Below are 26,946 nucleotides of genomic sequence, written 5' to 3' on the forward strand. Positions count from 1 at the left end.
ATATAAACATGTCAACAGAATTGTAGAACCAGCAAAACAAGTGTAAAATTGAAACAGACAATATCTACTCGAAGATTCCCTGAAAAAGTACAAGGAGAATAAGACCAAGTGTTCCGAAAGAACAGGCATCTTTTATGGTGACATATCATGTTTGTTTTAGAAAATTGGCACTCTTGTGCAGTCATTTACAGACAATCTGGAAAATGAAGCTGCCTAATATTTGTATGTAGCATGTTATTTGCATGATGGTCTAACTAATGGTCTTAAACCAATAAGATACGCAGTCTTTAAAGTGATAATATGGTGTCCAAGATGAACATTTCCTACAATGTATCCAAAGAAATGGACAACTTCCCTATCATTGCATCTTGGAGCCTACTTGGGACATGTATTACATAAGTAATACTACTATGCTTGTTATTTCTGATATCTGCTGGTCATTTTTTATGGGCTGCAATGATTTACTGCTTGCATATAGTTGGTTTCAGTATATAGCAAGCTAATAACAAAAAAATTATTTTTTTAATGGTCTTAGCATACCAGTACTTTCAGTACTTTGATTTTCCAATAAATTTGTTTGTTTACAGAAATTGAAAGGAAAGGTTTCTTTACCTACCAATTCATTATGTGTTAGAGCAAGAGACAGTCCTGACTTTGAAAAGGTTTGTATCAAAAGTTAATCGCTTCATTGTTAATTGTTCAATGATATAATTTCTGTTAATAGCTCTGAAAATCTGGTATTTAATGAAAAGTATGCTGATTCCTGGAATATTGAATTTACCTTTTACATTGATTTTGGTAAGATTTAAATAGTTATATATTTCTATAGCACAAAATTGGAGAGAAGTTTTCTGAAGGAGAATCAATTTTCATTTGCAACTCAAAATTTGCTAGTAATTGTTAATGATATTTCATCATGAATTAAAACCACTTCAGCGTATCAATAGTTAAAAATTAAAAGTATCGTGTATGTTTTGCATAAATAAACACATTGAATGGATATTTTTAAAAGGACAATAACTATGATGAACTGGATGAAGAAATTAGGACTATTCCAAACACCTCCACAGTACAGACTTGTCCATCAAAGTCCATGCTACCTAACTATCCTACCAGGGTGAAAGTATCAGTGCCATTTGCTCCAGTTGTACTCCTAGACAGTTCCCAGAATTCTGTCATAGATCCAGTTCAGGCTATTGCTATGAAATATATGAAGTCTTTACAGCCCCAAGAAATGGAGGAGACTGCTGAACCAGAGGTGGAGATATGTGCTGATGATAAACAGGAAGGGATACCACTCTGTGATGAACAAGCTTATCCTTTGATGTCGAAGGTGTCGGAGACAGTATCATGTGTTAGTTTGGGATTTTCAAATTCATTGAAAACAACCCATTCAAAGTCTACAGGTAAAATTTGAAAAACGAAGAGAAATGAAATATTAGATGGTTTTAGCTTGACTATCACTTAGATGCTTTTATGGTGTGAAAAACAGTCTGTTGTTAACATTCTTTCAACATTATGGCATTTCTATGCTTAATAACTTGTAAAAGATTTATAGGTGAATTTTGAAGGAAAGAAATCAGTTGATTTTGTATATTTTGAAACTGTTATAATAAAGAAATGTGTTATGAACACACATTGTTGAACAAAACGGAGTTGTGATGATGTAGATTGGTTGGGTGACCTCCATTGTGCTGAGGGGTTGATCTTAAACAAGGATATTTAGTTATATTGTTATAAACAACTTCTCTAGAATTCAAGCTATCATTCATATTTGGATGGAAACAAGTACAAAATGCAGGGATTATCTTTCAGTTGCCTAGGGAGCAGAGCCAAAAAGGGAAAATTTCGTGAATTCTTTTTATGTCCCTTTTTATCAGGAGGAATGACAGGATGTTGTCAAAATCTAGTTGGCAGCATTCTTGGCTTAACAGGACTCAATTTTGTATAAAGATCGGGTATGACCCTTCTGGGTCCATAGGGTCAAAGGCCCTATAAGAAACTTAGTAAAATTCTTCAAAATCCTTTTAAAATCATTGTTTTCTTTTTAAAGAAATTAAAGGGTATTGCCCCAACTAAACTTTATAAGAAGCATCCTTTGATGAAGGGATTCAATTTTGTATAAACAGTGGGTATGAAGCCTATAGGACCAGAGAAGCAGGACACAATAAGGGAAATATAGTCTGTTGTTTAAAATCTGTCTTCTGAAAGAATGAAAAGATATTGTCCAAATTTGGCCAGAAGCATCTCTGTGCAAGGTGTGTCAACTTTATATAGACCATGAGGCTGATCTCCATTTTGGCCAATAGGATAACATCCGATAGGAGAAATTAGATTTATATTTGATCAATTCTTTAAAAGTCCTTCATCAAAACCCAAATAAAAATTGTGGTATATGCCCTGTTACTTCTATGGGTAAAGGTTGTTTATAGTTCATATGTATATAATGCATTCAATATCACTGATATTAGCACTTCAAATTGAAATGTTTGAAAACAGTACTGCATTAAATAAGACATAGTATTACACACCCTACTGCAAATTCTGTAGCAGTGCTTATCACTACAAGGGCTAGAAATTAATTTCTCATAAGATATTTATAATTGTATAAAAGTGTTGTGGCAACTGATCAAAAATTGAAAATTGCCAAAATAATTTCTGTCTCTTCAGAAGTAAACTTGTGATCTTAATTGTGTGCACAAAATAAGTGGATATCAAATGAAGTGGAATGAATATTTTGTAGGAATTCCTACCCCAGAAACTCCAACTATGAGAGGTCCAGGCAAAGTGAAAGTAAAAACGCCTGTAGCTGTTTTGACTCCAAATGACAGGAAAATGAGAAGAAGGACTGTGAAAAAGAAACTGACTACAGTTAAACCTTTGGTGAAATCTTCTAAACATCAAGGTTAGTTCTAAAAATCATGTTTCATCTCTTTGCATGACTTTTTATTAGATCATTATGACTTTGAGTGATGTAATTCAATTTGAAGGCATTACAGGTAAATGTTTTGTTGTATATATCATGTAGAATTACATATCTGACGTGTAAGTGCTTTCTGCATGGAGTGTAGGATACTTGTTTAAATTGTTTAGTCAAGGATGGAAGTTTGTTAGATTACAGAAGGATGAAATAACTCCAGTCTGTGTTGAATTTGTATGTTAGAATTCAAAGAGTTATTATTTTTGTTTCTTTTTAAAGAAAAACTTGGAAAAAAAGCAATAGCACAAAAAAAAAAGAAATCAGTTGTCATCCCTGATTCATGTCCAGGAAAAGACAACAACATGAGTTGTCATGCAGGATACAGGTAAACTATTATATGATTATCTATAAAATGTGATGTTGACAACTACAACAGAGAAGTGTGTTTGCTGTAAAATTTAATACTGTCAGTATCTGTCCACATTCTGTTGTCTGTTTAATATCAAGTACAGTTTTAAATCTTCTGCATTAAAAAAAATCATTTTTGGAGTGTTGTAAGGTAGTGATGACAAAGGTTTTCTAAGTTTGTTTATTAAGTCTTAATGGTCAAAAGCAAGGTTACCATTAACGAATAAATGGATAACACTTAAACAGATAATGCTTGTTTCCTTGGTCTTAAATATATATATAGAATAGTAGTTGTTATAACACAATCATGTATGTATCAAATATGTATGTTTTTATTCTAGAACAAGAGCAATCGTCTTTCAGAAAAAAAACACCTTTGATAATAAGACACAAGAAAAAGCCAAAAACACTTCTTCAGTTTGCAGCGTCTCCAAAAATGATAGAGATGTTGATTTCACAACTAAAAACTTCTTGCATGAAGTTGCTTCAAGAAAGAGGAAGGTTAAAACTTTTAAAAATAAAAATCAGGGTAATGCTCATGGAAACCAGCAAAGTAATGGTATACCTGAGAAGTCAGCAGAATTCAAAGCAACCAAAGAAGATTGTGTAATCAATTCACAAGACAGTCTTGTTAATGAGGATACTTGCAAAGAAATTTATTCGATGGAACTGGATAGGATATCTTCCTCAAAAAAATACACAAAGAATGAATGCTCGCCAAAGGACTCTGATAGCAAAACTTCAGAAGAGCCACAAGGTAAAGAGAATTATCATCAATCTTCTACATCCGATATACACAACACTAAAACAAAGAAAATGGAAAATTCGGAAGCTACAAAGGAAATTCAACAAATCTGCATGAAAAAAAATTTGAAATCCAAAAGAGGAAAAGATTTTGAAAAGAGGAAAATTTTTCCTGACCAGGAGATCATTAACAAAAATGAAGTGGATGTGATTCAGAGTTCATGTGACTTTGAAAAGTTTGAAAATGAACAAAAAAGCAGCCCAATTGCAAGTGTTACTGGATCTGTTAGCAAGGAGTTGAGCTGTACAATGAACAAAATTACAACTGGATGTAAAAAAGACATGAAAAAAAGATCCAAAAATGAAATAAGAAATAATGCAACAAATGAAATGACATCAAATGAGTCTAACTTAGATAATGTAAATGGTGATGAAGTGATTGAAAATATGAATGCCAGTGTAATATTTGGAAAGAAAAGTAGGAAATGTAAATCCGGCAATCTTAAAAAAACACCTGACATCAACAAAAACATTGAGCAAACAATGCCCATATCAACCTCTTCTGATATTCCTGATCCCAATGAAAACTTGATGGCTTTTACTGCGGATGGTATAGTTGCAAATTCTGAAGGGGATAAGGATGCTGAGCAGAATGAACGATCAAAACGAAAAAACCAAATGGAATTGCAAACCAAGAAAAATTATTCAAAAAATGCTGATTTAGATGTTTATGATTTCAATGAAGTGGATCAGATGAGAAGTTCTTTTGCTCCAAAAACACAATCAAGTAATTGTAAGACTGATAAATTTGTCAAATGTAGGATTGATGTTCAAAGTGAAATTGAAAAGGGCATAACACTTCCATGTATAAGTGATGGAGTCAGTGTTCTGCAAATGAAACCATTGGAATTAGAATCAGAGAAAGAAAAAAACAGAAAGTCAAGTGCATCTAAGAGTGAAGAATCAAAATCCAAATTTGATAGTGATGATGAGGTTGTCATAAATAAAACAATGTTACAATCAAGAAATAAAAGATTGCAAAAGCAGAGTAAAGAAGAAGCTGACATCACTTCGTCAGTTCAGAGTAGTAGACAAACAAGGTCAAAAAGACAACGAAGAAAAACTGTGTCAAAAAGCTGTACCAAGAAACCTAATACTGATCCAAATGTTGTTGAGGAAATAGATGTAATACAAAGCTCATTTGGCCCTGAAAAAGATGGAGTTGTGGATCGAATAAAATCCAGAAATGAAGACAAATTACCTTCAATGAAACCACTAACAAGGGGAAAACAAAATGAGAAGAAACAAATACTGGTGTCGACACCATTAGATAATGTTGAGGAAGATGTGGAGAATTTTGATGAAGAAAATGAAATTCTTTCTTTCATAGGTTGTAGTGATAGAGATGGAGATAAAGGTTGCATGGAACATTTGGAAAAAAATCACTTAACAGAAGACCTGAATCCTTTTAGTGAAAAAAACATGTATACAGTGAATCATGCAGAGAAAAAGGACAATTCTGACAATGACAGACAGATTAAACCTTTAACAGAACAAACCGGAAAACACTTTCCAAACAACAGGAAATCAAAATCTGGCAGACCAAAGCAAAAAGTTACACAGAAAAAAGAATCTTGTAAATTATCAAAACTGGAACACCGAATACTCAAAAACACTGTAAATGATAAGAAAAGGAAATTTAATGAATATGATAGTGATGTTCATAGTGAGTCTGAAGATAAAATGCAAAGTGAAAATGGTTTAGTTCTCAAAAAGGGTTTTAAATCAAGAGAAATGAAGAAGATCAAATCAATGAAATCAAAGATGATGGATTTTGATACAAAAGATAAAAATGGCAATGCAAACATGCAGAAATGGAAAACAAGGCAAAACAAAGGGAGAAGCATATCTGAGGAAATCAAAGTTGGCTCATTTGAGAAACATACTGGGAAAAGAAAGTCAAATAGACAGAGGAAAAATGTTGAGAAATGTGACTTAAGAGAATCTGACCCAGAGTCTGAGGATGTCAGTGACAGTGGGGTAATACATAGCTCCCTTTATCCTGAGGGGGATGAAGTTTTGAAGAGTCAAAAATTGACTAGAAATGAAAACAAAGATGATTTGAAAGAGCCCTTACTTGTAGAGCTAGTGAAAAGAAAAAGAAACTATATGCAAGAACTAACATCCAACCCTGTGGAAGATATAAGTAGCGGTGAGGAGGGTTTTGTTAGAGGAAAAAATAAAGAAAATCTTTCCCCTCTGAGGTGCAACATGGAACATAACAGCACAAAGGACAAGGAACTTTTTACTCAAAAGAACCAGGATCAAGGATTTGATGCAGCAGAAGGACATGGCAGTCTCAAGAATAGACAAAACCAGCTAATGGAATGGGATGGGAAAGAGGACTGTTCACAGTCAGATGAGAATTCACTTCCATTGTTCAATACCAATCTATCACAAGAAAATGCAATAAAATCTCTAAGCCAGAAGAAATTTTTCAAAGATAGATTGAGACCTTCAACATATCAGAAGCATGACTTGCAGAGTACTTGTATGTCTGCTGCTGGTGTTCAAACGAAAAAGTCTTGTGAAGTAGAATATGGAAAGGGTAAAAATCTGGTATATTTAGCCATGTCATATTCTTCAACAGAGAGAAGAGAAGATGTTTATGGAGATCCATATGATTTTGATGAAGAATGTGCAAGATCTTCCACAAAATCTGAAAAATTCTGCAGACATGAAGGCAATTCAAATGCTAAACAAGGAAAAATTCAAACACCCCAAAACTTTGATGTCTCATTAAAAAAGAGAAACTCAGCTTGTAAGGAAGTCATTGTTCAGTCATCGAAAGAGAATCTTGATTCTGTTTCTGAATTGGTTGATGATAACAATTTCGCTTTAAGCCCAAAGGAAAGTTTAGTCCAAAATACAAAAGAAACCCTTCCAAAATATTCACGAAAAATTGTGAATGTGGTGAACAATGATGATGTCTCTGTCTATTCAAAGAGTCCATCTTCAGGATGTCTTTTAAAAAATAGATCTACATCTAAAACACATAAACAGCAAAAGGAACATCAAAAAAAAGAAATGCCTACAAAAAATGTTAATCGAATAATGGCCAGATTTTTAGGAAGGAAAAGAAATAAAAGCACTTGTCAAGATTTAAATGAAAATGAAGAGTATGATCATCATGATGGGCTTTGTCTTTCTAAAGGTGATTCTTCTAGTCCAGTAAAAATACCACATTGTGAAATCACCTTGGATGAAGTCATTGGTATTTCAAGACTTAACGGAAATACTGATAAACTCCCATGCTTCAAACATCATGCACATCGAGGCAATCAACCAAAACCAGCAAAATTGGAAAGGCATGAAGTTAAAGATTGTGTTTTGCAGTGTGAAAGTGAAAAGGAAAATACTGATAGCAATTATAAATGTAGGTCAGCAACATCCAAATCTATGACAAAACCAAAATTCAAAGTAACAAAGAGGTATTCTGATCAGGTGCCTAGGAAAATGAGAAAGGCTTCCTTTTCTGAAGAAATTGAAATTCTTGACTCAGAAATCTCTGATGATCAGTTATGCAGGTAATTTTTTGATAAATTTTTTGCTACAAGAGAAAATGTAATATTTCAGTGATTATTTCCTTACAAATGTCATAGTAATATTTCAGGGATTATTTCCTTACAAATGTCATAGTAATATTTCACTGATTATTTCCTTACAAATGTCATAGTAATATTTCACTGATTATTTCCTTACAAATGTCATAGTAATATTTCACTGATTATTTCCTTACAAATGTCATAGTAATATTTCAGTGATTATTTCCTTACAAATGTCATAGTAATATTTCACTGATTATTTCCTTACAAATGTCATAGTAATATTTCACTGATTATTTCCTTACAAATGTCATAGTAATATTTCAGGGATTATTTCCTTACAAATGTCATAGTAATATTTCAGGGATTATTTCCTTACAAATGTCATAGTAATATTTCACTGATTATTTCCTTACAAATGTCATAGTAATATTTCAGGGATTATTTCCTTACAAATGTCATAGTAATATTTCAGGGATTATTTCCTTACAAATGTCATAGTAATATTTCACTGATTATTTCCTTACAAATGTCATAGTAATATTTCAGGGATTATTTCCTTACAAATGTCATAGTAATATTTCAGGGATTATTTCCTTACAAATGTCATAGTAATATTTCAGGGATTATTTCCTAACAAATGTTGTGATATTGATTTTCATGTTTTGTTTGGAAATGTGACTTCCTAGAATGAGCACACACATAAACCTCTTCATCAATGAATTTCCACTAAATATTATATCATTACCATTGTAGTTCAGGTGATGATAATTTGAATGAGGAGCTGCCACCTGTAAACAACATTATTACAAGGTTTAACCAGTTTTGCAAGGTTGGTTTATGTTCTTTTATCTGATAGTAGATCACCTGAGTATGACTGCCTGCAGGTTAACTTTTTCTGTTTGCTATAAGAGGATCTGTGAGAGACTTGTTATCCCCAATGAATCAGAAAGACATATTGTAATACAATATCATTCCATTACTCGGTCATTCCGAAGAACCAATTCTGGATGATGTGATGAGTTCTCTTTGATTGATCAACTTGGTGGTTATTGTTTGTCAGAGTTCTCCCAAATGGCATCCTTGATTAGTTGAACAAAAATAGAAAAAGGAACTGGTTAATATTTTTCATAGTATTATGAAAGAAAGTTGATCAATAAGAAGTTCATCAAAGTAAAGGTCACTGGGTTGAAAATCGAGGTCAAATGAGATATTTTTACTCAAAAAATCTGTTGTGACATTATGAACTAGGAAGATCAAAATGAAACAAGAAAATGTGTGATAGTCGGATGTCATTGTCAGCATTCTGTTTCTTCAATAAAGTCTTCCTAATGAATCAAAGCTTATTATCCCATCATGAAGAATCTACCTTACCCTTATCCTCTATTGGCTTCAGTCTTTGAGGGATTTTGATCAAAATTCTTATGCTTATAAAAGATTATATCTCAGGAAGAAGGTTGCTGTTACTGTTTTAAGAAAATTCTTATCAGTGCTCTAATGGCTTCATTTATGGAGGGATTTTCATCAAACTTTCCAAACTTCACACAATAGTGAAGGACTTCTATATTTCAGTTTGGTTCAAATTTCAGAGTTCTAGGGTAAAATCAAGGTCACCATTGCTAATTTTAGAAAATTCTTGTCAATGCTCTAGCAGCTTTATTTCTTTAGGAATTATAGTCACAGTTCTCAAACTTATAAACGTCTGTCATATATCACACATGTTCAAATTGTATCATTTGCGATTCCAGGTTTAATGCTATCATACATGAAAGCACTAATTCTCTATCAGTGTAAATTTCTTGTTGAGCTTAGGCTTAAGTCTGACAAATTGCAGGGCACTTTCTGATGTGTCGTATTACTTCAGGTATTTTTGGATTGCTTAAAGTTAAATTGTCAAGTTAGGTCACAGTCATGTTTACTATGAATAGAAATTTTATTTCAACACAGTAATTTGAGTTTCACTCAATGAAGGGAGCTTCACAGGATTGATCAATTTCAAAAATTAGAAAATGGTCCCTAGACAGTTAACAAATCAGAGCAGATGTCTGTACATATATATGTCTGTCTAACTCACAATCTATTCTTCAAAACTTCAGTTGCTAAAGGTTTCTAAAAGATTGCCTGGCAGTGTTTCATGACACAAAATATTGGTGACTATGTTTAGATGTGCACAACACTATTCTTGTCTGAAAAATACAAAGTTGGTTACTATGGTAACTGTGCCTAAGTTTTCAGAAAAATGCATCATACTATATAATTCTAGAGCCCAAAGTTGGATTTTAAGTTGTGTTGAATAATTGTACTTTATTATTTCTCGCTTGTTTAAAGATTGTATGATTCATCCTACAATTTACTGGTTTAAAGATAATGGACCAGTGGATCACAAAGTTAAAAGAATCTTTTTTCTGTGTTTTGGTGCCTTGTGTATTCTGCTAGATGATTATATGCCTCTGTGTATATGGTTAGGCAGATAGCAGGGTCCTTATTGACCTTATGTTCTATAACTTAGTTATTTCAATATCAATTTTGTTATCTTATGAAGTGTATTTATAGTTTGTTCTAAAATTGCCATACTTTTATTTAGTTATATGTAGTGAAATCACAAACAAAGACTTCCATTTTGTTTTGAAGAACATAGTAGGAGGGCCAGAAGATGTTGTGCAACTAGAGAAGTCAAGGTACAGCAACAATAAATGTCTGAAGTCTGTGGTTGGATAAATATTTGTTGAAATACATGTATTTATAAAGATAAATGAAGGCTAAATTTGATTTTATTATTTGATATTGATAGATACATCAGATATTATAGCTCAAGCACTTGTAAAATGTACTTATCAGGTGAGTTACGTTGACTTGCATATAAATTTACCTATGAATATCAATGTTATGCACCTTTATTTTATTTCACTATTTTGATCTCATTTGTAGAAAAGTAACAAGCAGAGCTTTTGATCATGCAAGCAGGAGAAAACAGAATAAAGCATGCAGAAAAAGTGACCCTGGACTTGTAAGATATACAACTTGATATGGTCTTACTTAACAACACCAGTAAAAATATCTTCTTCGATATGCATTTGATCACTGTACTGTCAAGATTCTTCAAGGCTCGCTTAAAATGGAGAGTTAGACAATAATTTTCAAAGATGTGTGCAGGATACTTTTGTGAAGACATGGTGTGTTAGACTCTAGACGACAAACATCTATGTTCATTTTTGTACAATTCCAAAAAATTTAAATCAGAACTGACATTCTCTGACATCATTTTTCAATAGGCCACAACTAGGATAATACTGGTAACATTGCATTTTCACAGAGGAGGAGTAACAATCTATGGATGCCAAAATTTGATCCTGAAGATCAAGTGGAGATATGTAACATCAAAATGCCAATGACACTACCTTGCAGTGGTGAGTTATATATTTACTTAGTAGTTAGTTACAATGTCTTACTGATAATTACATAATGAAAAAAATTGGAAGGTGATAAGTTATTGAAATGAAGTGCAAATAGTTTTGACTTTGATGAACAAGATTGGCTTTATATGGAGCATTGATCAACTTTGTTGAGCTTGAGTATAATCAGAATGATATTTATTCTATATATTCTGATCCCTAGATTAATTGGGCATGCTTCTGCAAAAAATCATGATTCATAAAGTGAGTAATACAGAAGAATTTGCCCATAATAGTATTTCACCTTTAACATGATTTTACATCTGAAGGCATTTTGATATCATTTGGAATACATGTGAAGGAAGGCAATCCATAACAGTGAAAAGACTTGCTTTTATGGAATTAGCATTAAGAGCAACCATTGGTTTCATAAAAAAAAATACAAGTGTCTGTGATGTGATGGATGTAGATCTGTAATTATGCAGTAGGTGTAACTAATGTATCATATATTCTAGAGGTTTTGGATTACTACGGAAATCTGTTAATTTAAACAATTTTACAAATGTATTGAAAGAATAGATGTACCTCTTCTAGTACTGTGCAATTACACTTCATTCAGTATGTAACTCTTTTTTGTGTTATATATATTGATTGTCAGATGCTGAAAGTAGCCAGGAGGAGACTATACATTCAGAGGATTTACAGGTTCAGCCTCAGCAGGTACATTCCAATGACTTAGATCTCTCTTATTGTATAAAGTGTTGTAGAATATTGAAAGAAGCTAATAAGAGCACCAAGCATATCATTTCAGTTACAATTATAGTCTAAACTATTGAACTTTGTTAATTAGCAAGTGAACGTTAAAAGTTTTGCATTAAGCTTTGTGTTGAACTTATTTTCTTGCTTTCATAAGCAAACCTGGAATATACTTATAACAATTTACTGTACATGACCATAATAACAGATTCTGAATTTCCTATTGTTTGTCATTAATTGGGGTTTGTAATTAACTATGTTAAAGTCTTCCCTTTAGCTTAATGTTGAACTCAGTTTCTCTAAGTATACATCTATGCTAATACATTGTATCCCATCACATATTTCAGAATTTATAATTGATTAAGTTTTTCATTTAACTTGTTGAGTCTGATTTCTGAATAAGTACACTTGATATACATTTCGATTTCCACTTACAGTTAATAGTTACTTGCACGGTCTGAATTATTCATATGTAAATAATACAGAACAACACAATAAATATGTTTGCTTTGATATGGAGATGCAGATCACTCGAGACAAATAAGCACTTGTATACTGATTTTGTTCATCCACTTTAAATACTGCTGTTGGAATGTTTTCATCAAATTTAATTAGCAGATTAATCATATTGGATTTCTGGATAATGGACAGTGCTTAAAGACACTTTTCAGATCTCTGGATGTGTTTAAAGCATGAGCATTCATTTTCATACGACTGTCAACAACTGGTTTTAATGAAACTTTAACAACTCATCATACCTAATTGGCTCAAACAAGTTTTAGCAGATGTATGCCCCTTTTATTGGATTATATGTGCTCTGTGTAGAAAAGACAGGAACTTTTTAATGCTCTGTTGAATTCCTTTCAAATGTGAGATGGTGATACCAAAAGCAAAAACTGAGTTAGATATATCATATGGGTTTTTCTTGTGACCCTGTATTTTCAAAGTTATGCTTTTTCCTGATAAATGTTTAATTTGTCCCTCAGCACTTTATTTCAAAATTGGTAGGCTTAATTGCCAAGAGTTACCTTGTACTGTCCCTTGATTTCTCCGTCTTTCTGGAGAGCTTGTCCCATGTTTTTTATTTTTTTTTAATTATTTCTTCAAAAATTGGTAGGATTAATCACTATGACATGAAATTGTGGTTGTATTTAGAAGAGTTAATGCCCCTTGTTGTTTTTATAATGTTAATCTTGTGTGGAGATCTGTCACAGTTTTAAACCATTTTCTTTGAAACTTGTTAGGCTTAATTTCATGTTGTTTTTTATGCTAAGAGCATTTTCAATGCTCTTCAGCATGTTGCTGTCGCCCCTGGCCCTGAGTATCAGTACTTTGTTTTCATTGGTTCATAAATCGAAAGTTTACTCCTACTCCATCTGCCGGACATTACCATAATCATTGGATTATCGCCCCTACAAGTTGCTGATGCTAGTCATTAAATGAAACAACCTTATCAACATTTTCTTCATTATTTGTACATCAAGAAAACGTTTTGTGTTGTGTATTAATGATAATCAGACATCGAAATTTGCAAATACAGTGACGAAGACTCACGTTTTATGGTGGTAAATTTTGCGAGGCGATGCCAATATGGCAGCTTAACTTTCTTTTCCGCGCGATGCATTGTGGGTGTCATATATCTTTCTTTTTCGAAAATTTTCATCCCGTTTAATACTGTTGAAAACTTTTGAAAATACTGAAAGATATAGTTGAAAATAAGAATGAAACTAAAATAAGAATGATTTAGAGTAGCATAAAATTTTGACGGAAACAGCCGGGGTGCTCTTTGCTGCTGGACCCTGAAAGAAGACGGCGGCAGAAAGAAGATGGTGGGTATTTGATGTAGGTAAGTATCACTATATATATATAAGCTGAATTTAAAGTCAATACTTATACTGAACTAGCAATTGCATTTTTTGCAAAATACTCATTTGAAATGAGCTATCGCATGTATTGAATTTAGGCTGGACGGCGACGCGCAAGCTGGGCACTGCCGCCATGGCACTTTTTTCAAAATATTTTCAAGACTTTTCCTTTGAAGCAGTATGCGTTTGAAAAATGTTATGTAAGCATCTAGCACATTTTTGTTGCTTCTGTAAAGTATTTCAGTGTTTTGAAATGAATTTATTTTTGAATGATCGTTTCAAAATGGTCTCATCGCAGTCACTTCTGTCAGTGGCCCAACAGATCGGAAATTAAACAGAAAAAAACTTATCCGTAATATTGTACTGTACTGCTTACGCTACTGTGAATAGATCTAGGAATCTATCTGTGTAATATATCGATTTTACTTTAAAATATCGATCACTGTCCGTGCTATTGTAGATCTAGCTCTTTCAAATTTCTGATCGGAGATAATTTATAAGTACCCCAAGTCCAGGGTATGAAATCGTACGGGAACTCTACAGCTATGCCAATTGTAAGGTTTACATATGAAGTTAATGTGTATAGTTTTAGCTTAAATTTAGTTTTTGTCTTTCTGACATGATGTCTCGTTGATTCTGTTGAAGAGTGATGCATGTGAACAATTACAATATGAAGATTTGGAATAATGAAGATGTCAATTAACATCTGAATCCCGGAAAGTGTTTTAATGAAGATTAGGATAAACCTAGCAAAGTGTTAGGTCCCAGTGTGAATGTGTAAAGTGTAAGGTCCCAGTGTGAATGTGTAAAGTGTAATTGGTACAATTCTTATTATGCCTGAACTTTTAATATATGTACTGTATTTGTTCATCTCAGAAATTTCAATATTATGTCAACTGCGTCCACTTTCAGTTCAACACTTGATTCATCAATTTTACACAGCCCTAGGCTCAATATTTGTCATTAATTGTTGACTGTTTTTAAGCGTTTTAGAGTTTTGTTTCCATGGTGAATGGAATGAAATGGGATAAATAGTCTAACCAATACCCCTCGAGAGCTTATTAAGACATTGCAGTATTATCACTTTGGGCCTTATTAAAAGTCAAATTGAAACTTTAAGAAACTCAAGTGACCGGAAGTACAACAATAAGATGTTGATAATCAATGAAATTGATTAATTGAGAGGACATTTTCCTAGTACAGTTAACCAGGCTTTGTAGTGGTTTGTTCAGAACTGTAGTTCTGGTTTAGTAACCATTAATTATGTCCTTTCAGCTACAATGACGTACATTTTTGAAATACCTCTACTGTAGCTAAATGTGGCATTTGTAATAGACATAGCCAAAGTTAATTTTGTGATAGACGTAGCCAAAGTTAACTTTAGGATCAGTTAGGACAGCTACTGTTTGTAACAGGCATGGGTTCAATTACATGATGATGTAATTAATTAAATTACAATTACATTATGAAAATGGCATTGCCATTACAGGTATTTTCAAAATAATTAAATAACCATTACATGGCGGTCCAATGTAATTAATTAAATTACACATTACTTTTCAAGTCAAAATGATTTTTGAAATACAAACGTCAAAATAAATTATCATACTGCACAGATTTATCACTCAAATTTACTTTTATGATTCAATCTCTGTATGACCATGGTCAAGATATTATCATTTTGCTAGCTGTCCAGCGCTTAATAATTTGACAGTCCTGAACGTCAAAGTAATTAATTACAGTATATTTAATATAGACTCCTATTGGGAAGACTATAGGCTTATACAGAAGTGTATATTTCTTGCACATAATCATAGCAATAATGAAATATAGTTATTTATTTCCCTTACTCTCTTTCAGCAAGTGGATGTCCCTGAAGAAATGAAATCTGGAATGGTAGAAGGTATCTCTATTGATTCTTCTAAGTTGGAATTGGCCATGGTGACCAACAATGGATTTGAGGACCTTATGGTGGAGAAAAACGTCCTTCTTTCTGGCCTCCAATTAGATGTTGAAGATGATTAATCACTAGAGGAGATGCTAACAACCATGTTGCCTTTTAATGTCACAGTACTCTCTAAAGGCGGCAGTATATTTACCATCACAAAAGAAGAATCAACAAATTGCGGAAACTAAAAAAATGTGGAAAAGATCATTGTATACTGTATTTGTAGTAAATTTGTATACAATCTTCAATTTACTTGAGTAGAAAGATTCACTAGTTATACCAAGTTTGTGTAGAAAGGATCACTGTATACTGAGTTTGTAGTGCACATAGAAAGGTTTACTTATTTATTTTTTTTCTGAGTTTAGTGTATATGATATATAAAAAAAAACTTTTTGTAGAAAAGATCACCGCATACTGAGTTTGTTGTTTACAAATGTGTAGAAAAGATCGCTGTATACAAAGTTTATAGTTTACAATTGTCTAGAAAAATCACTGTATATTGAACATAATACGACTTCTGTTTAAAACCTTCATTTAAACTTAGGCATATATTTTTTTATGTATCTTAAAAGTCTACCTACAACAATTTTGTGTATGCAATCTTGTACTAGGATATTGACATGACAAGATTACATTGCTGATCAAAGCATGGAAAGAATTCTGTATCTAAAAACTGAATAAAACAAGATATAAGCATCTGTATCATGTTTTATTATTATTATTATTATTTTTCCATAATGTCTGTCCACATGGAATTTGTAAGCACTCTTGTGCATTCTTATACCACCAAAAGGGTGGGTAAACTGGAATCAGGTTGTCTATCAGTCCATCCATCTGTTTGTCTGTCTGTAGACACATCTTGTCTGGACAACTCCAATGAAACTTATCAGTAATATTCGGGACACTGTGTAGATGTGCATGCACCATTTTCCCTCGAAATATCGATTGCCATGGCAACTGGTCAATATAGACGGGTTTTGCTCGTCGGTCAACTTCTAAACCTGTGGACCAATTTCAACAAAACTTTGCAGGAATGTTGGGGAACGTGCACATGCCGCTGTGTTTCAGAGGATGTTTCTGTGCAAAAGGTCACCATGGGGAGATAGCTAAGGCTGTGGGTGTTGGGGGTATTAGTTATCATTTGGATTACAGTTTCAGTTATCCCTGGGCAATGTGGAGAGGATATAGTAATGATTTTGAGGATTGAATGTAGAGGTCACAGTACTTGCATAAGTACTATATGATTACCTTGTAAACGCATTGAGACTAAGACAGTATACCTTAATCAAATTTGGAACATGTATCCCTTATGAGAAGTCAGTTTCTTTAGAAATTCAGGGTCAGATGTCAAAGATCAAGGTCACAGTCAAAAAACGGATAGATGCATAGGGGTGTTCTTTGCATTACCCTCATTTTTCTATCAAATTTCACAACCTAGAAGATATTCACATCTTGCAAATTTCAAGGTTCAAGGTCACTGTTAGGATGTTAAAAAATGATAATACAAGAGGAATAAAATATCTTGCGACAAGTTTTAGAGAACAAAGAATATATAAACATGTCAACAGAATTGTAGAACCAGCAAAACAAGTGTAAAATTGAAACAAAGACAATATCTACTCGAAGATTCCCTGAAAAAGTACAAGGAGAATAGACCAGGTGTTCCGAAAGAACAGGCATCTTTTATTTTAAGTTATGGTGACATATCATGTTTGTTTTAGAAAATTGGCACTCTTATGCAGTCATTTACAGACAATCTGGAAAATGAAGCTGGCCGATATTTGTATGTAGCATGTTATTTGCATGATGGTCTAACTAATTGTCTTAAACCAATAAGATACGCAGTCTTTAAAGTGATAATATGGTGTCCAAGATGAACATTTCCTACAATGTATCCAAAGAAATGGACAACTTCCCTATCATTGCATCTTGGAGCCTACTTGGGACATGTATTACATAAGTAATACTACTATGCTTGTTATTTCTGATATCTGCTGGTCATTTTTTATGGGCTGCAATGATTTACTGCTTACATATAGTTGGTTTCAGTATATAGCAAGCTAATAACAAAGGATTTATTTTTTTATTTTTGTTTTCCCTAATGTCATTTTGATTTCACAAGTTATAGCCAATTATTTTCTTTTTAACATTTTTATCATATCTAGGTATTTCCCCCTTTAACCAAAACTTAAAGCAGAAGGATTTTTTAAAACCACCACATGAGTTTTTGTTCTCATAACAACATTTTGATGTGGCCAAATTTCTTTTCAGCATTTTAATCTTGTCCAGAGGTTTCTTTCAGTCTCTACTTTTAAAGTCACAAAAGTCAAATGTGCTAAAATCTTAAACTGACCTCTTCTTAGTAACCAAAAAGTCCCAGGATTCTGATATTGTGCTAGTAGCATATATGGATGTAGGGCTAACAGATTTGTTTAAATGAATGACCTTGACATACTTTCAAGGTCACATGGTCAAATGTGTTAGAATGTTTTAATGGCTTCTTCTCAGTAAGCAAAAGTCCCAGGGTGCTGATATTGGAGTAGTAGCATGCAGGGTTGAGAGGCTACCAAGTTTGTTCATATGACTGACCTTGACCCACTCTCAAGGTCACAGAGATCAAATTTGTTAAAATCTTACATGACTCAATATTCTCAAAAGTCCCCAGGGGCTGATATTCTACCTAAATGCTAGGATGAACAGATACCAAGTTTGTTCATTCGATTGACCTTGACCCTTTTCAAAGATCACATTGTTCAAATGTGTTAGAATCTTTAAATTACTTTTTCTCAATAACCAAAATGTTCAGGCTGTTTATATTAGTCCTTTACTGGATGAAGGACTATTAGATTTATTCAAGGGTTCGAGGGTCAAATGTGATGAGATCTTAAGATTTCTTTTTACCACAAGCAATAGGTCTGAAGTCATGGTATTTGTTTAGTAGCATGTATACGGAACAGGATTTCATATTTGCAGGAAATGTTTTTATGAAGCGACAAAGTCTTCTTTGTAAGCTGTAGAGTAGTTAAGCTTATCAAGCCTACATAGCCTCTTTCATATACTGGCCCTATAGTCGGATGACTCTTGCTTATGTTTGTTTTTATCTTTCTGTATTGAATCTAATTTCCAATCTTCAATGATTGGCTTCCATAACTGTTAATGGACAATAAAAAAATAACAAAAACCTTCAATAACTTGTGTCCTGAATTCAAACTAAAACGGTATGTAGTACTTTCATATTCAACTTCATTTTGTCTGTATTGGTGTTACCAGATATTGAATACTTGCAGTTTTGTAATATTACAGGAAGCAAAGACAGAATGTAACAAGAGCCGAAGTAACAAGTTGTTACAACAAACAAGGGATACTGACCTCTCAGGACTCGTATCAGGTACATGTAGTGTTATACATGTTGCTTTTAATTATCAGATAGATTGTCCAGAGATCCCAATAAAATTGATTTATTGCTTACATTTAATTCACTGCTGTTACTGATTACTGAAGATTGTTGTTGAAAAAAACAGTAAGGATTGTAATGTTAATGTAAATGACAATTTTCAGGATCGTTTGGATGTTTGATGGGGAAGGTGACTGTTAAATAATTTAGTTGGCTGTCAAAACAAATTAACTTACTCATGCACTGTAATAACTATTTGTTGATTAACCAAATTATATTCTTCAATAAAATGTACTTCTTGGCGATTTATCCTGCTTACATTAGTTAGTCTTTAAATGCATTAAATTACTGAATAAACAAGTTTTTGGCTTGATAGTAGAATTTTGACAATACCAATTGTTTGATTTCAGGATACTCCACAGAATTAAGACCTTCCAGATCATCAATGAAGAGGAAATATGATATATCCTTTTGAATATCTTTGTGTTTCTTTTCATTGATTCATGCACTGTAATAATTGTTTCTACATGTATCATCTCAAGTGAAGTTTTTGTTCCTATTGCTACAGAGTTGGTGGAAGTCTCAGATTGTAACTGAATAAAAGTAATAACACTTAGACATCTTTGACATTCAACACAGCATACTTCAGTGTGGTGATGAAAGTGATCTGTGCAGAAACCATCTAAATGCTAGTTATACTGTGGAAATGTCTCATCTCAGACCTAGAAGACTATTCAGTTCTGATTTTAAAGGTAATGAATTAAGTTGTCATTTGTGGGGAACATGTGATGTAAGCAAATATCAAATACTGTTTATCAGATATATTAATATTATTTTTCGTGCATCCTGGAACAAAGTTATAAAATGAGCATGTTAAAATAGGTCATTGGTTCTAAAAATAAAAAAACATTTTTAATTGTTTTATGCCCTCATAATTTTATGGGGAGGGGGCATATAGTAATACCTATGTCAATCCCAACATATTGTATCCTATCCTGTCCCTCCCCATTCCAAAATCATGTTATATCTTGCGAAGTTCTGAACAGATTGGGTTCTACAATTTCATCATTGTATATTAGATTTTGACAACTTCTGCCAATTAATCTAACAGGGGCATTCATGTTAGACTTGTTTACTGTTGTTTATATACACTGCTTCCTTAACTTATATATATAGACATCATTTTGGACTCAGAAGTCAAATATCAAGGTTACTCGATATAAATGGAGTATCAGGTTACTTGACAAATAATTCTGCCAAAAGTCTAACTCAGATTTTACACTGATCATGGAGATTTGTATTGTATTCTAAACATTCATGGATGTTAGAAGAAAATGTACAAAGTGTGATATCATTCCATGTCATAAAATACAAAATCAACATTCAGCTGTTGTAGAAATCACTGACAGTAGTGACAATGAAGATGAAGAAGACTTGTGTACTACCTCAGAACATAACACAAACTCAGATGAGATGTTGGGTAATTCAGTGAATCACCTCGAAGGTGTTGGTATAGATGCTGGTGTTTCCACGATTGTCAAAGCTTTTGGGATGGATTTCCAGAAGCAAATACAGGTACATTTTGTAGCAGCTCTGAGACAAAACTAAATCAATAATTGACTCTTTTTACTGTATATGTCCAAAGCTCTATCAAAAAATTGCATAGTAGTCTTCTTCCTCCACCGACATGTTTCCATTTGTCTCAGGCTTTTGTAAAGTATAAGTCTATCAAAAATTGCCTTTACCCATGGTCTTTTAGCTGATGTCTTTTCATAGGAAAAAAATTGTGAAACTACTTTTAATTGCCACTTACTGTTAGCTTTTTGTATCCTCTCAACAAAGTTGGAGAGTGGGAGGGAAATCAATGGGTCTGTCCATCAAAAAAATTTGTCTGAACAACTCCACTTTCATTTGTGAAGCAATTTTAACGGAACTACACAGGAATTTTAGGAATCATGCATGCAGGTTGTTCTCTGCAGAAATTTTGGTTGCCGTGGTACAGTAACTAGAACACTGTACCCAGGTTATTGTGTAATGGTTCTCAGGATATCAGGCCTTTGATCAGTTGTAATGAAACTCTGTCAAATGGTTAACTTTTCAAAGCCAATCATTTGACACATCAGCTGTTTCGAGATCAGTTACTATGGAAACATAAGAAGGCTTGCATTTTGTTGAAATCTAGATTGTATGATTATGCCAGAAATTGATATATAACGGTTTCTAAGAATGATAGTTATGGCTGCCATGGTAACCAAATAAGACCCCATGATTATAGGAATCTTCTCAAGAATTTTCTGCAAAATTTATTTGTTTGTGTAATGGCCCATGGCTTTTATAATATATTTTAAGGAGATGGGGTATGACAGGGGAATGATGCATATCTAGGGAAAAGCAAGTTTATACATTAAATGTTGATGTCGCTGGACTGTAGCTAAAATTGACATATAAGCTCTTTGGTCTTAAAGTTGAAGCATTTTGTTTTATTTTACTTCCTTATAGTTATATGGATTTTATTTTGAAAACATTTAATTGAACATCTTTCAAAAGTTTTACTTTCACTTTTGATTGGTCATTTTCTATATAATCTTATTTTTAAATATTTCAGACAAAGCAGCATTGTGTAGATGTGTTGACAAAAACAACTCTGAAGTCTAGTCAGAGGCATTTGAGAAACATGTTAACAGACAGGACAGAAAGAAGGTATAGCAATACTGGAAGGTTCCTATCAACAACATTTCTGACAATTTTTTAATTTTTTAATAAAGGAAGACTTGTGCCTTGCCCAGACCTCAAACTCAAGTTTTACAGCACCAAATCACCTAGCCAAGAAATTCCAGACTGCCTTACCATTGCACCACCACAACATCCCCAAAAAAGAATGTTTGGAAGTTGTACTGATAGACAGCTGGAATTTCTCAGCATGATCATAGTGGTAAATTGTCTAATTGCATAATATTAATATCTCAATCGCAATGTATATACATACAAGGATACATATTGTACATACAACACACATGAAACTCGGGTACAATTATGACAGGCAATTCAAATCTGGAACCTTTGGATCAACATTACTGTATATGATGCATTATTAATTTGTCAATATTTTGGACATTGTAACACAGTTATCAAAGGACAACAGTTTTTTACTCATGCCCTACTCGGACATCAAACGCATGATCTCATGAGCCGTACAGCTGGAGTTCAAGGTCAGGGCAGGGTAGGGCAAGGCAGGGCAGGGCGGGGCAGTTTCTCTGATGTCAAAGGAAATAAAATTGAGATGTTAAGAAACTGAAATGAAAGTGTTCATTTTGTTGACTTAATTGCTAAAATTGAAAAGTGTTTGAATAATGTAATAACTGTTCTAACTACCAGTATTAAAGAGTGATAGGATTCATGTCAGGGGACAGTTTAAGCACAAAGGCCTCTTATTTTTCAAAAAACTATAAGAACAATCAAATGTGCACCAATATTTTGTTAAGAATCTAACAAAAAAATTGGAATGATCAATGAATTCATTGAATGTGAAATATCAAAATAATTGATTATATTTACTAACAACTAAGAAATACTATTTGCTTTTGACATTTTGACAGGAATAACATAATTGAGAAGTTTGGGAAAAAATTGCTGGCAGAGCTGATTGCACTTCAAAATGATATTAAAACCCTTGAAGATAATGAAGCAAAGACATTGGTAACTAAAAAGCAAAAACAAGGTTTTGAGCTTAGTTAGGGTTGTGATATTTTCAAAGGTATTGGACAGATGTTTCAGTATTGGTTTTTGATAAATATGATTTTTTTTTTTAGTTAATTAAAAATGCTTTGACTTTCATATCCAAACATTTGTAATCCATTGAGATGCATGTACTCCCTGACTTCATTTGAGAATACTATATAACTAAATTGACTACATATCTGAATTGTCATTTTTCTTGCTGATCGCAGTTGGTTTTCCTATATTTTACAACTTTAATTGAATTTTTTTTGCCAAATTATTGATTCAATCGTCATGTTATCTGTGAACATTTAGTGTATAAATATAGTCTTGGGTATAATGACACACATTTAAACACTTCACATCCACCTTTGGTATGCTATGTAAACCTGACACACATTTTACACTTCACATCTATGTAAACCTTTGGAATGCTATGTAAACCTATACACACATTTTACACTTCACATAAACACAATGTGACACACACTATATAAACCTGACACACATTGTAGACTACACATAAACCTTTGGTATGCTATATCAACCTGACACACATCTTGCACTTCACATAAACCTTTGGTATGCTATGTAAACCTGACACACATCTTACACTTCACATCCACCTTTGGTATGCTATGTAAACCTGACACACATCTTACACTTCACATAAACCTTTGGTATGCTATGTAAACCTGATGCACATTTCACACTTCACATCCACCTTTGGAATACTATGTAAACCTGACACACATTTTACACTTCACATAAACCTTTGGTATGCTATGTAAACCTGACACACATCTTACACTTCACATCCACCTTTGGAATGCTATGTTAACCTGACACACATTTTACACTACACATGAACCTTTGGAATGCTATGTAAACCTGACACATATCTTACACTTCACATCCACCTTTGGTATGCTATATAAACATGACACACATCTTCCATTTCATATTCACCTTTGGTATGCTATGTAAACCTGACACACATCTTACACTTCACATCCACTTTTGGAATGCTATGTAAACCTGACACACATCTTGCACTTCACATAAACCTTTGGTATGCTATATAAACCTGGCGCACATTTTACACTTCACATGAACCTTTAGTATGCTATGTAAACCTGACACATATTTCACACTTTACATCCACCTTTGGAATACTATGTAAACCTGACACACATTTAACATGCTATGTAAACTGACACACATGAACCTTTAGTATGCTATGTAAACCTGACACACATTTTACACTTTACACAAACCTTTGGAATGCTATGTAAACCTGACACACATCTTACACTTCACATCCACTTTTGGAATGCTTTATCAACGTGACACACATCTTGCACTTCACATAAACCTTTAGTATGCTATGTAAACCTGACACACATCTTACACTTCACATCCACCTTTGGTATGCTATATAAACCTGACACACATCTTGCACTTCATATCCACCTTTGGTATGCTATGTAAACCTGACACACATCTTGCACTTCACATAAACCTTTGGTATGCTATATAAACCTGACACACATCTTACACTTCACATCCACTTTTGGAATGCTATGTAAACCTTACACACATCTTGCACTTCACATAAACCTTTGGTATGCTATATAAACCTGACGCACATTTTACACTTCACATGAACCTTTGGTATGCTATGTAAACCTGATATGTAAACCTGACACACATCTTACACTTCACATAAACCTTTGGTATGCTATGTAAACCTGACACACATTACACTTTACCACTTCACACACCCACCTTTGGTATGCTATGTAAACCTGACACACATCTTACACTTTACATCCACTTTTGGAATGCTATGTAAACCTGACACACATCTTGCACTTCACATCCACCTTTGGTATGCTATGTAAACCTGATACACATCTTGCACTTCACATAAACCTTTAGTATGCTATGTAAACCTGACACACATCTTACACTTCACATAAACCTTTGGTATGCTATGTAAACCTGACACACATCTTACACTTCACATAAAGCTTTAGTATGCTATATAAACCTGACACACATCTTACACTTCACATAAACCTTTGGTATGTTATGTAAACTTAACACACATCTTACACTTCACATAAACCTTTGGTATGCTATGTAAACCTGACACACATCTTGCACTTCACATAAACCTTTGGTATGCTATGTAAACCTGACGCACATTTTACACTTCACATAAACCTTTAGTATGCTATGTAAACCTGATGCACATTTTACACTTTACATCCACTTTTGGAATGCTATGTAAACCTGACACACATCTTGCACTTCACATCCACCTTTGGTATGCTATGTAAACCTGATACACATCTTACACTTCACATAAACCTTTGGTATGCTATGTAAACCTAACACACATCTTACACTTCACATAAACCTTTGGTATGCTATGTTAACCTAACACACATCTTACACTTCACACAAACCTTTGGAATGCTATGTAAACCTGACACACATCTTCCACTTCATATCCACCTTTGGTATGCTATATAAACCTGACACACATCTTGCACTTCATATCCACCTTTGGTATGCTATGTAAACCTGACACACATCTTACACTTCACATCCACTTTTGGAAAGCTATGTAAACCTGACACACATCTTGCACTTCACATAAACCTTTGGTATGCTATATAAACCTGACACACATCTTGCACTTCATATCCACCTTTGGTATGCTATGTAAACCTGACACACATCTTACACTTCACATCCACTTTTGGAATGCTATGTAAACCTGACACACATCTTGCACTTCACATAAACCTTTGGTATGCTATATAAACCTGACACACATCTTACACTTCACATAAACCTTTGGTATGCTATGTAAACCTGACACACATCTTACACTTCACATAAACCTTTGGTATGCTATGTAAACCTAACACACATCTTACACTTCACACAAACCTTTGGAATGCTATGTAAACCTGACACACATTTTACACTTCACATCCACCTTTGGTATGCTATGTAAACCTGACACACATCTTACACTTCACATAAACCTTTGGTATGCTATGTAAACCTGACACACATCTTACACTTCACATCCACCTTTGGTATGCTATGTTAACCTGACACACATTTTACACTTCACATAAACCTTTGGTATGCTATATAAACCTGACACACATTTTACACTTCACATGAACCTTTGGTATGCTATGTAAACCTGATGCACATTTCACACTTCACATCCACCTTTGGAATACTATGTAAACCTGACACACATTTTACACTTTACACAAACCTTTGGAATGCTATGTAAACCTGACACACATTTTACACAACACATAAACCTTTAGTATGCTATGTAAACCTGACACACATTTTACACTTCACATAAACCTTTAGTATGCTATGTAAACCTGACACACATCTTACACTTCACATAAACCTTTGGTATGCTATGTTAACCTGACACACATTTTACACTTCACATAAACCTTTGGTATGCTATATAAATCTGACACACATTTTACACTTCACATCCACCTTTGGTATGCTATGTAAACCTAACACACATCTTACACTTCACACAAACCTTTGGAATGCTATGTAAACCTGATGCACATCTTACACTTCACATAAACCTTTGGTATGCTATGTAAACCTAACACACATCTTACACTTCACATAAACCTTTGGTATGCTATGTAAACCTGACACACATCTTACACTTCACATCCACCTTTGGTATGCTATATTAACCTGACACAGATTTCACACTTCACATCCACTTTTGGAATGCTATGTAAACCTGACACACATCTTGCACTTCACATAAACCTTTGGTATGCTATATAAACCTGACACACATCTTACACTTCACATAAACCTTTGGTATGCTATGTAAACCTGACACACATCTTACACTTCACATCCACCTTTGGTATGCTATGTAAACCTGACACACATCTTGCACTTCACATAAACCTTTGGTATGCTATATAAACCTGACACACATCTTGCACTTCACATAAACCTTTGGTATGTTATGTAAACCTAACACACATCTTACACTTCACATAAACCTTTGGTATGCTATGTAAACCTGACACACATCTTGCACTTCACATCCACCTTTGGTATGCTATGTAAACCTGATACACATCTTGCACTTCACATAAACCTTTAGTA

At 33.5% G+C, this 26,946-nt stretch overlaps 1 protein-coding gene across 1 annotated transcript in view; it reads left to right on the forward strand.

The window, feature by feature from the left end:
• The first annotated feature begins 2,959 nt into the window (after positions 1-2,959).
• Positions 2,960-26,946, forward strand: part of LOC132554113 (uncharacterized) — a 33,461-nt gene continuing 9,474 nt past the window's right edge. Inside the window, exons 1-15 of the mRNA XM_060218414.1 lie at positions 2,960-2,999; positions 3,200-3,305; positions 3,670-7,469; positions 7,518-7,659; positions 8,434-8,509; positions 10,309-10,355; positions 10,606-10,684; positions 10,991-11,084; positions 11,728-11,789; positions 18,942-19,026; positions 19,443-19,493; positions 19,668-19,784; positions 20,420-20,607; positions 21,638-21,732; positions 22,629-22,728. Coding sequence (XP_060074397.1) covers positions 2,960-2,999; positions 3,200-3,305; positions 3,670-7,469; positions 7,518-7,659; positions 8,434-8,509; positions 10,309-10,355; positions 10,606-10,684; positions 10,991-11,084; positions 11,728-11,789; positions 18,942-19,026; positions 19,443-19,493; positions 19,668-19,784; positions 20,420-20,607; positions 21,638-21,732; positions 22,629-22,728 — 5,082 coding nt within the window. The remainder of the gene's footprint in view (positions 3,000-3,199; positions 3,306-3,669; positions 7,470-7,517; positions 7,660-8,433; positions 8,510-10,308; positions 10,356-10,605; positions 10,685-10,990; positions 11,085-11,727; positions 11,790-18,941; positions 19,027-19,442; positions 19,494-19,667; positions 19,785-20,419; positions 20,608-21,637; positions 21,733-22,628; positions 22,729-26,946) is intronic.

This window comes from Ylistrum balloti, unplaced genomic scaffold (assembly GCF_031769215.1).
Source record: "Ylistrum balloti isolate Yb309-2 unplaced genomic scaffold, AGI_CSIRO_Ybal_v1 Utg370380, whole genome shotgun sequence".
Taxonomy (NCBI): Eukaryota; Metazoa; Mollusca; class Bivalvia; order Pectinida; family Pectinidae; genus Ylistrum; species Ylistrum balloti.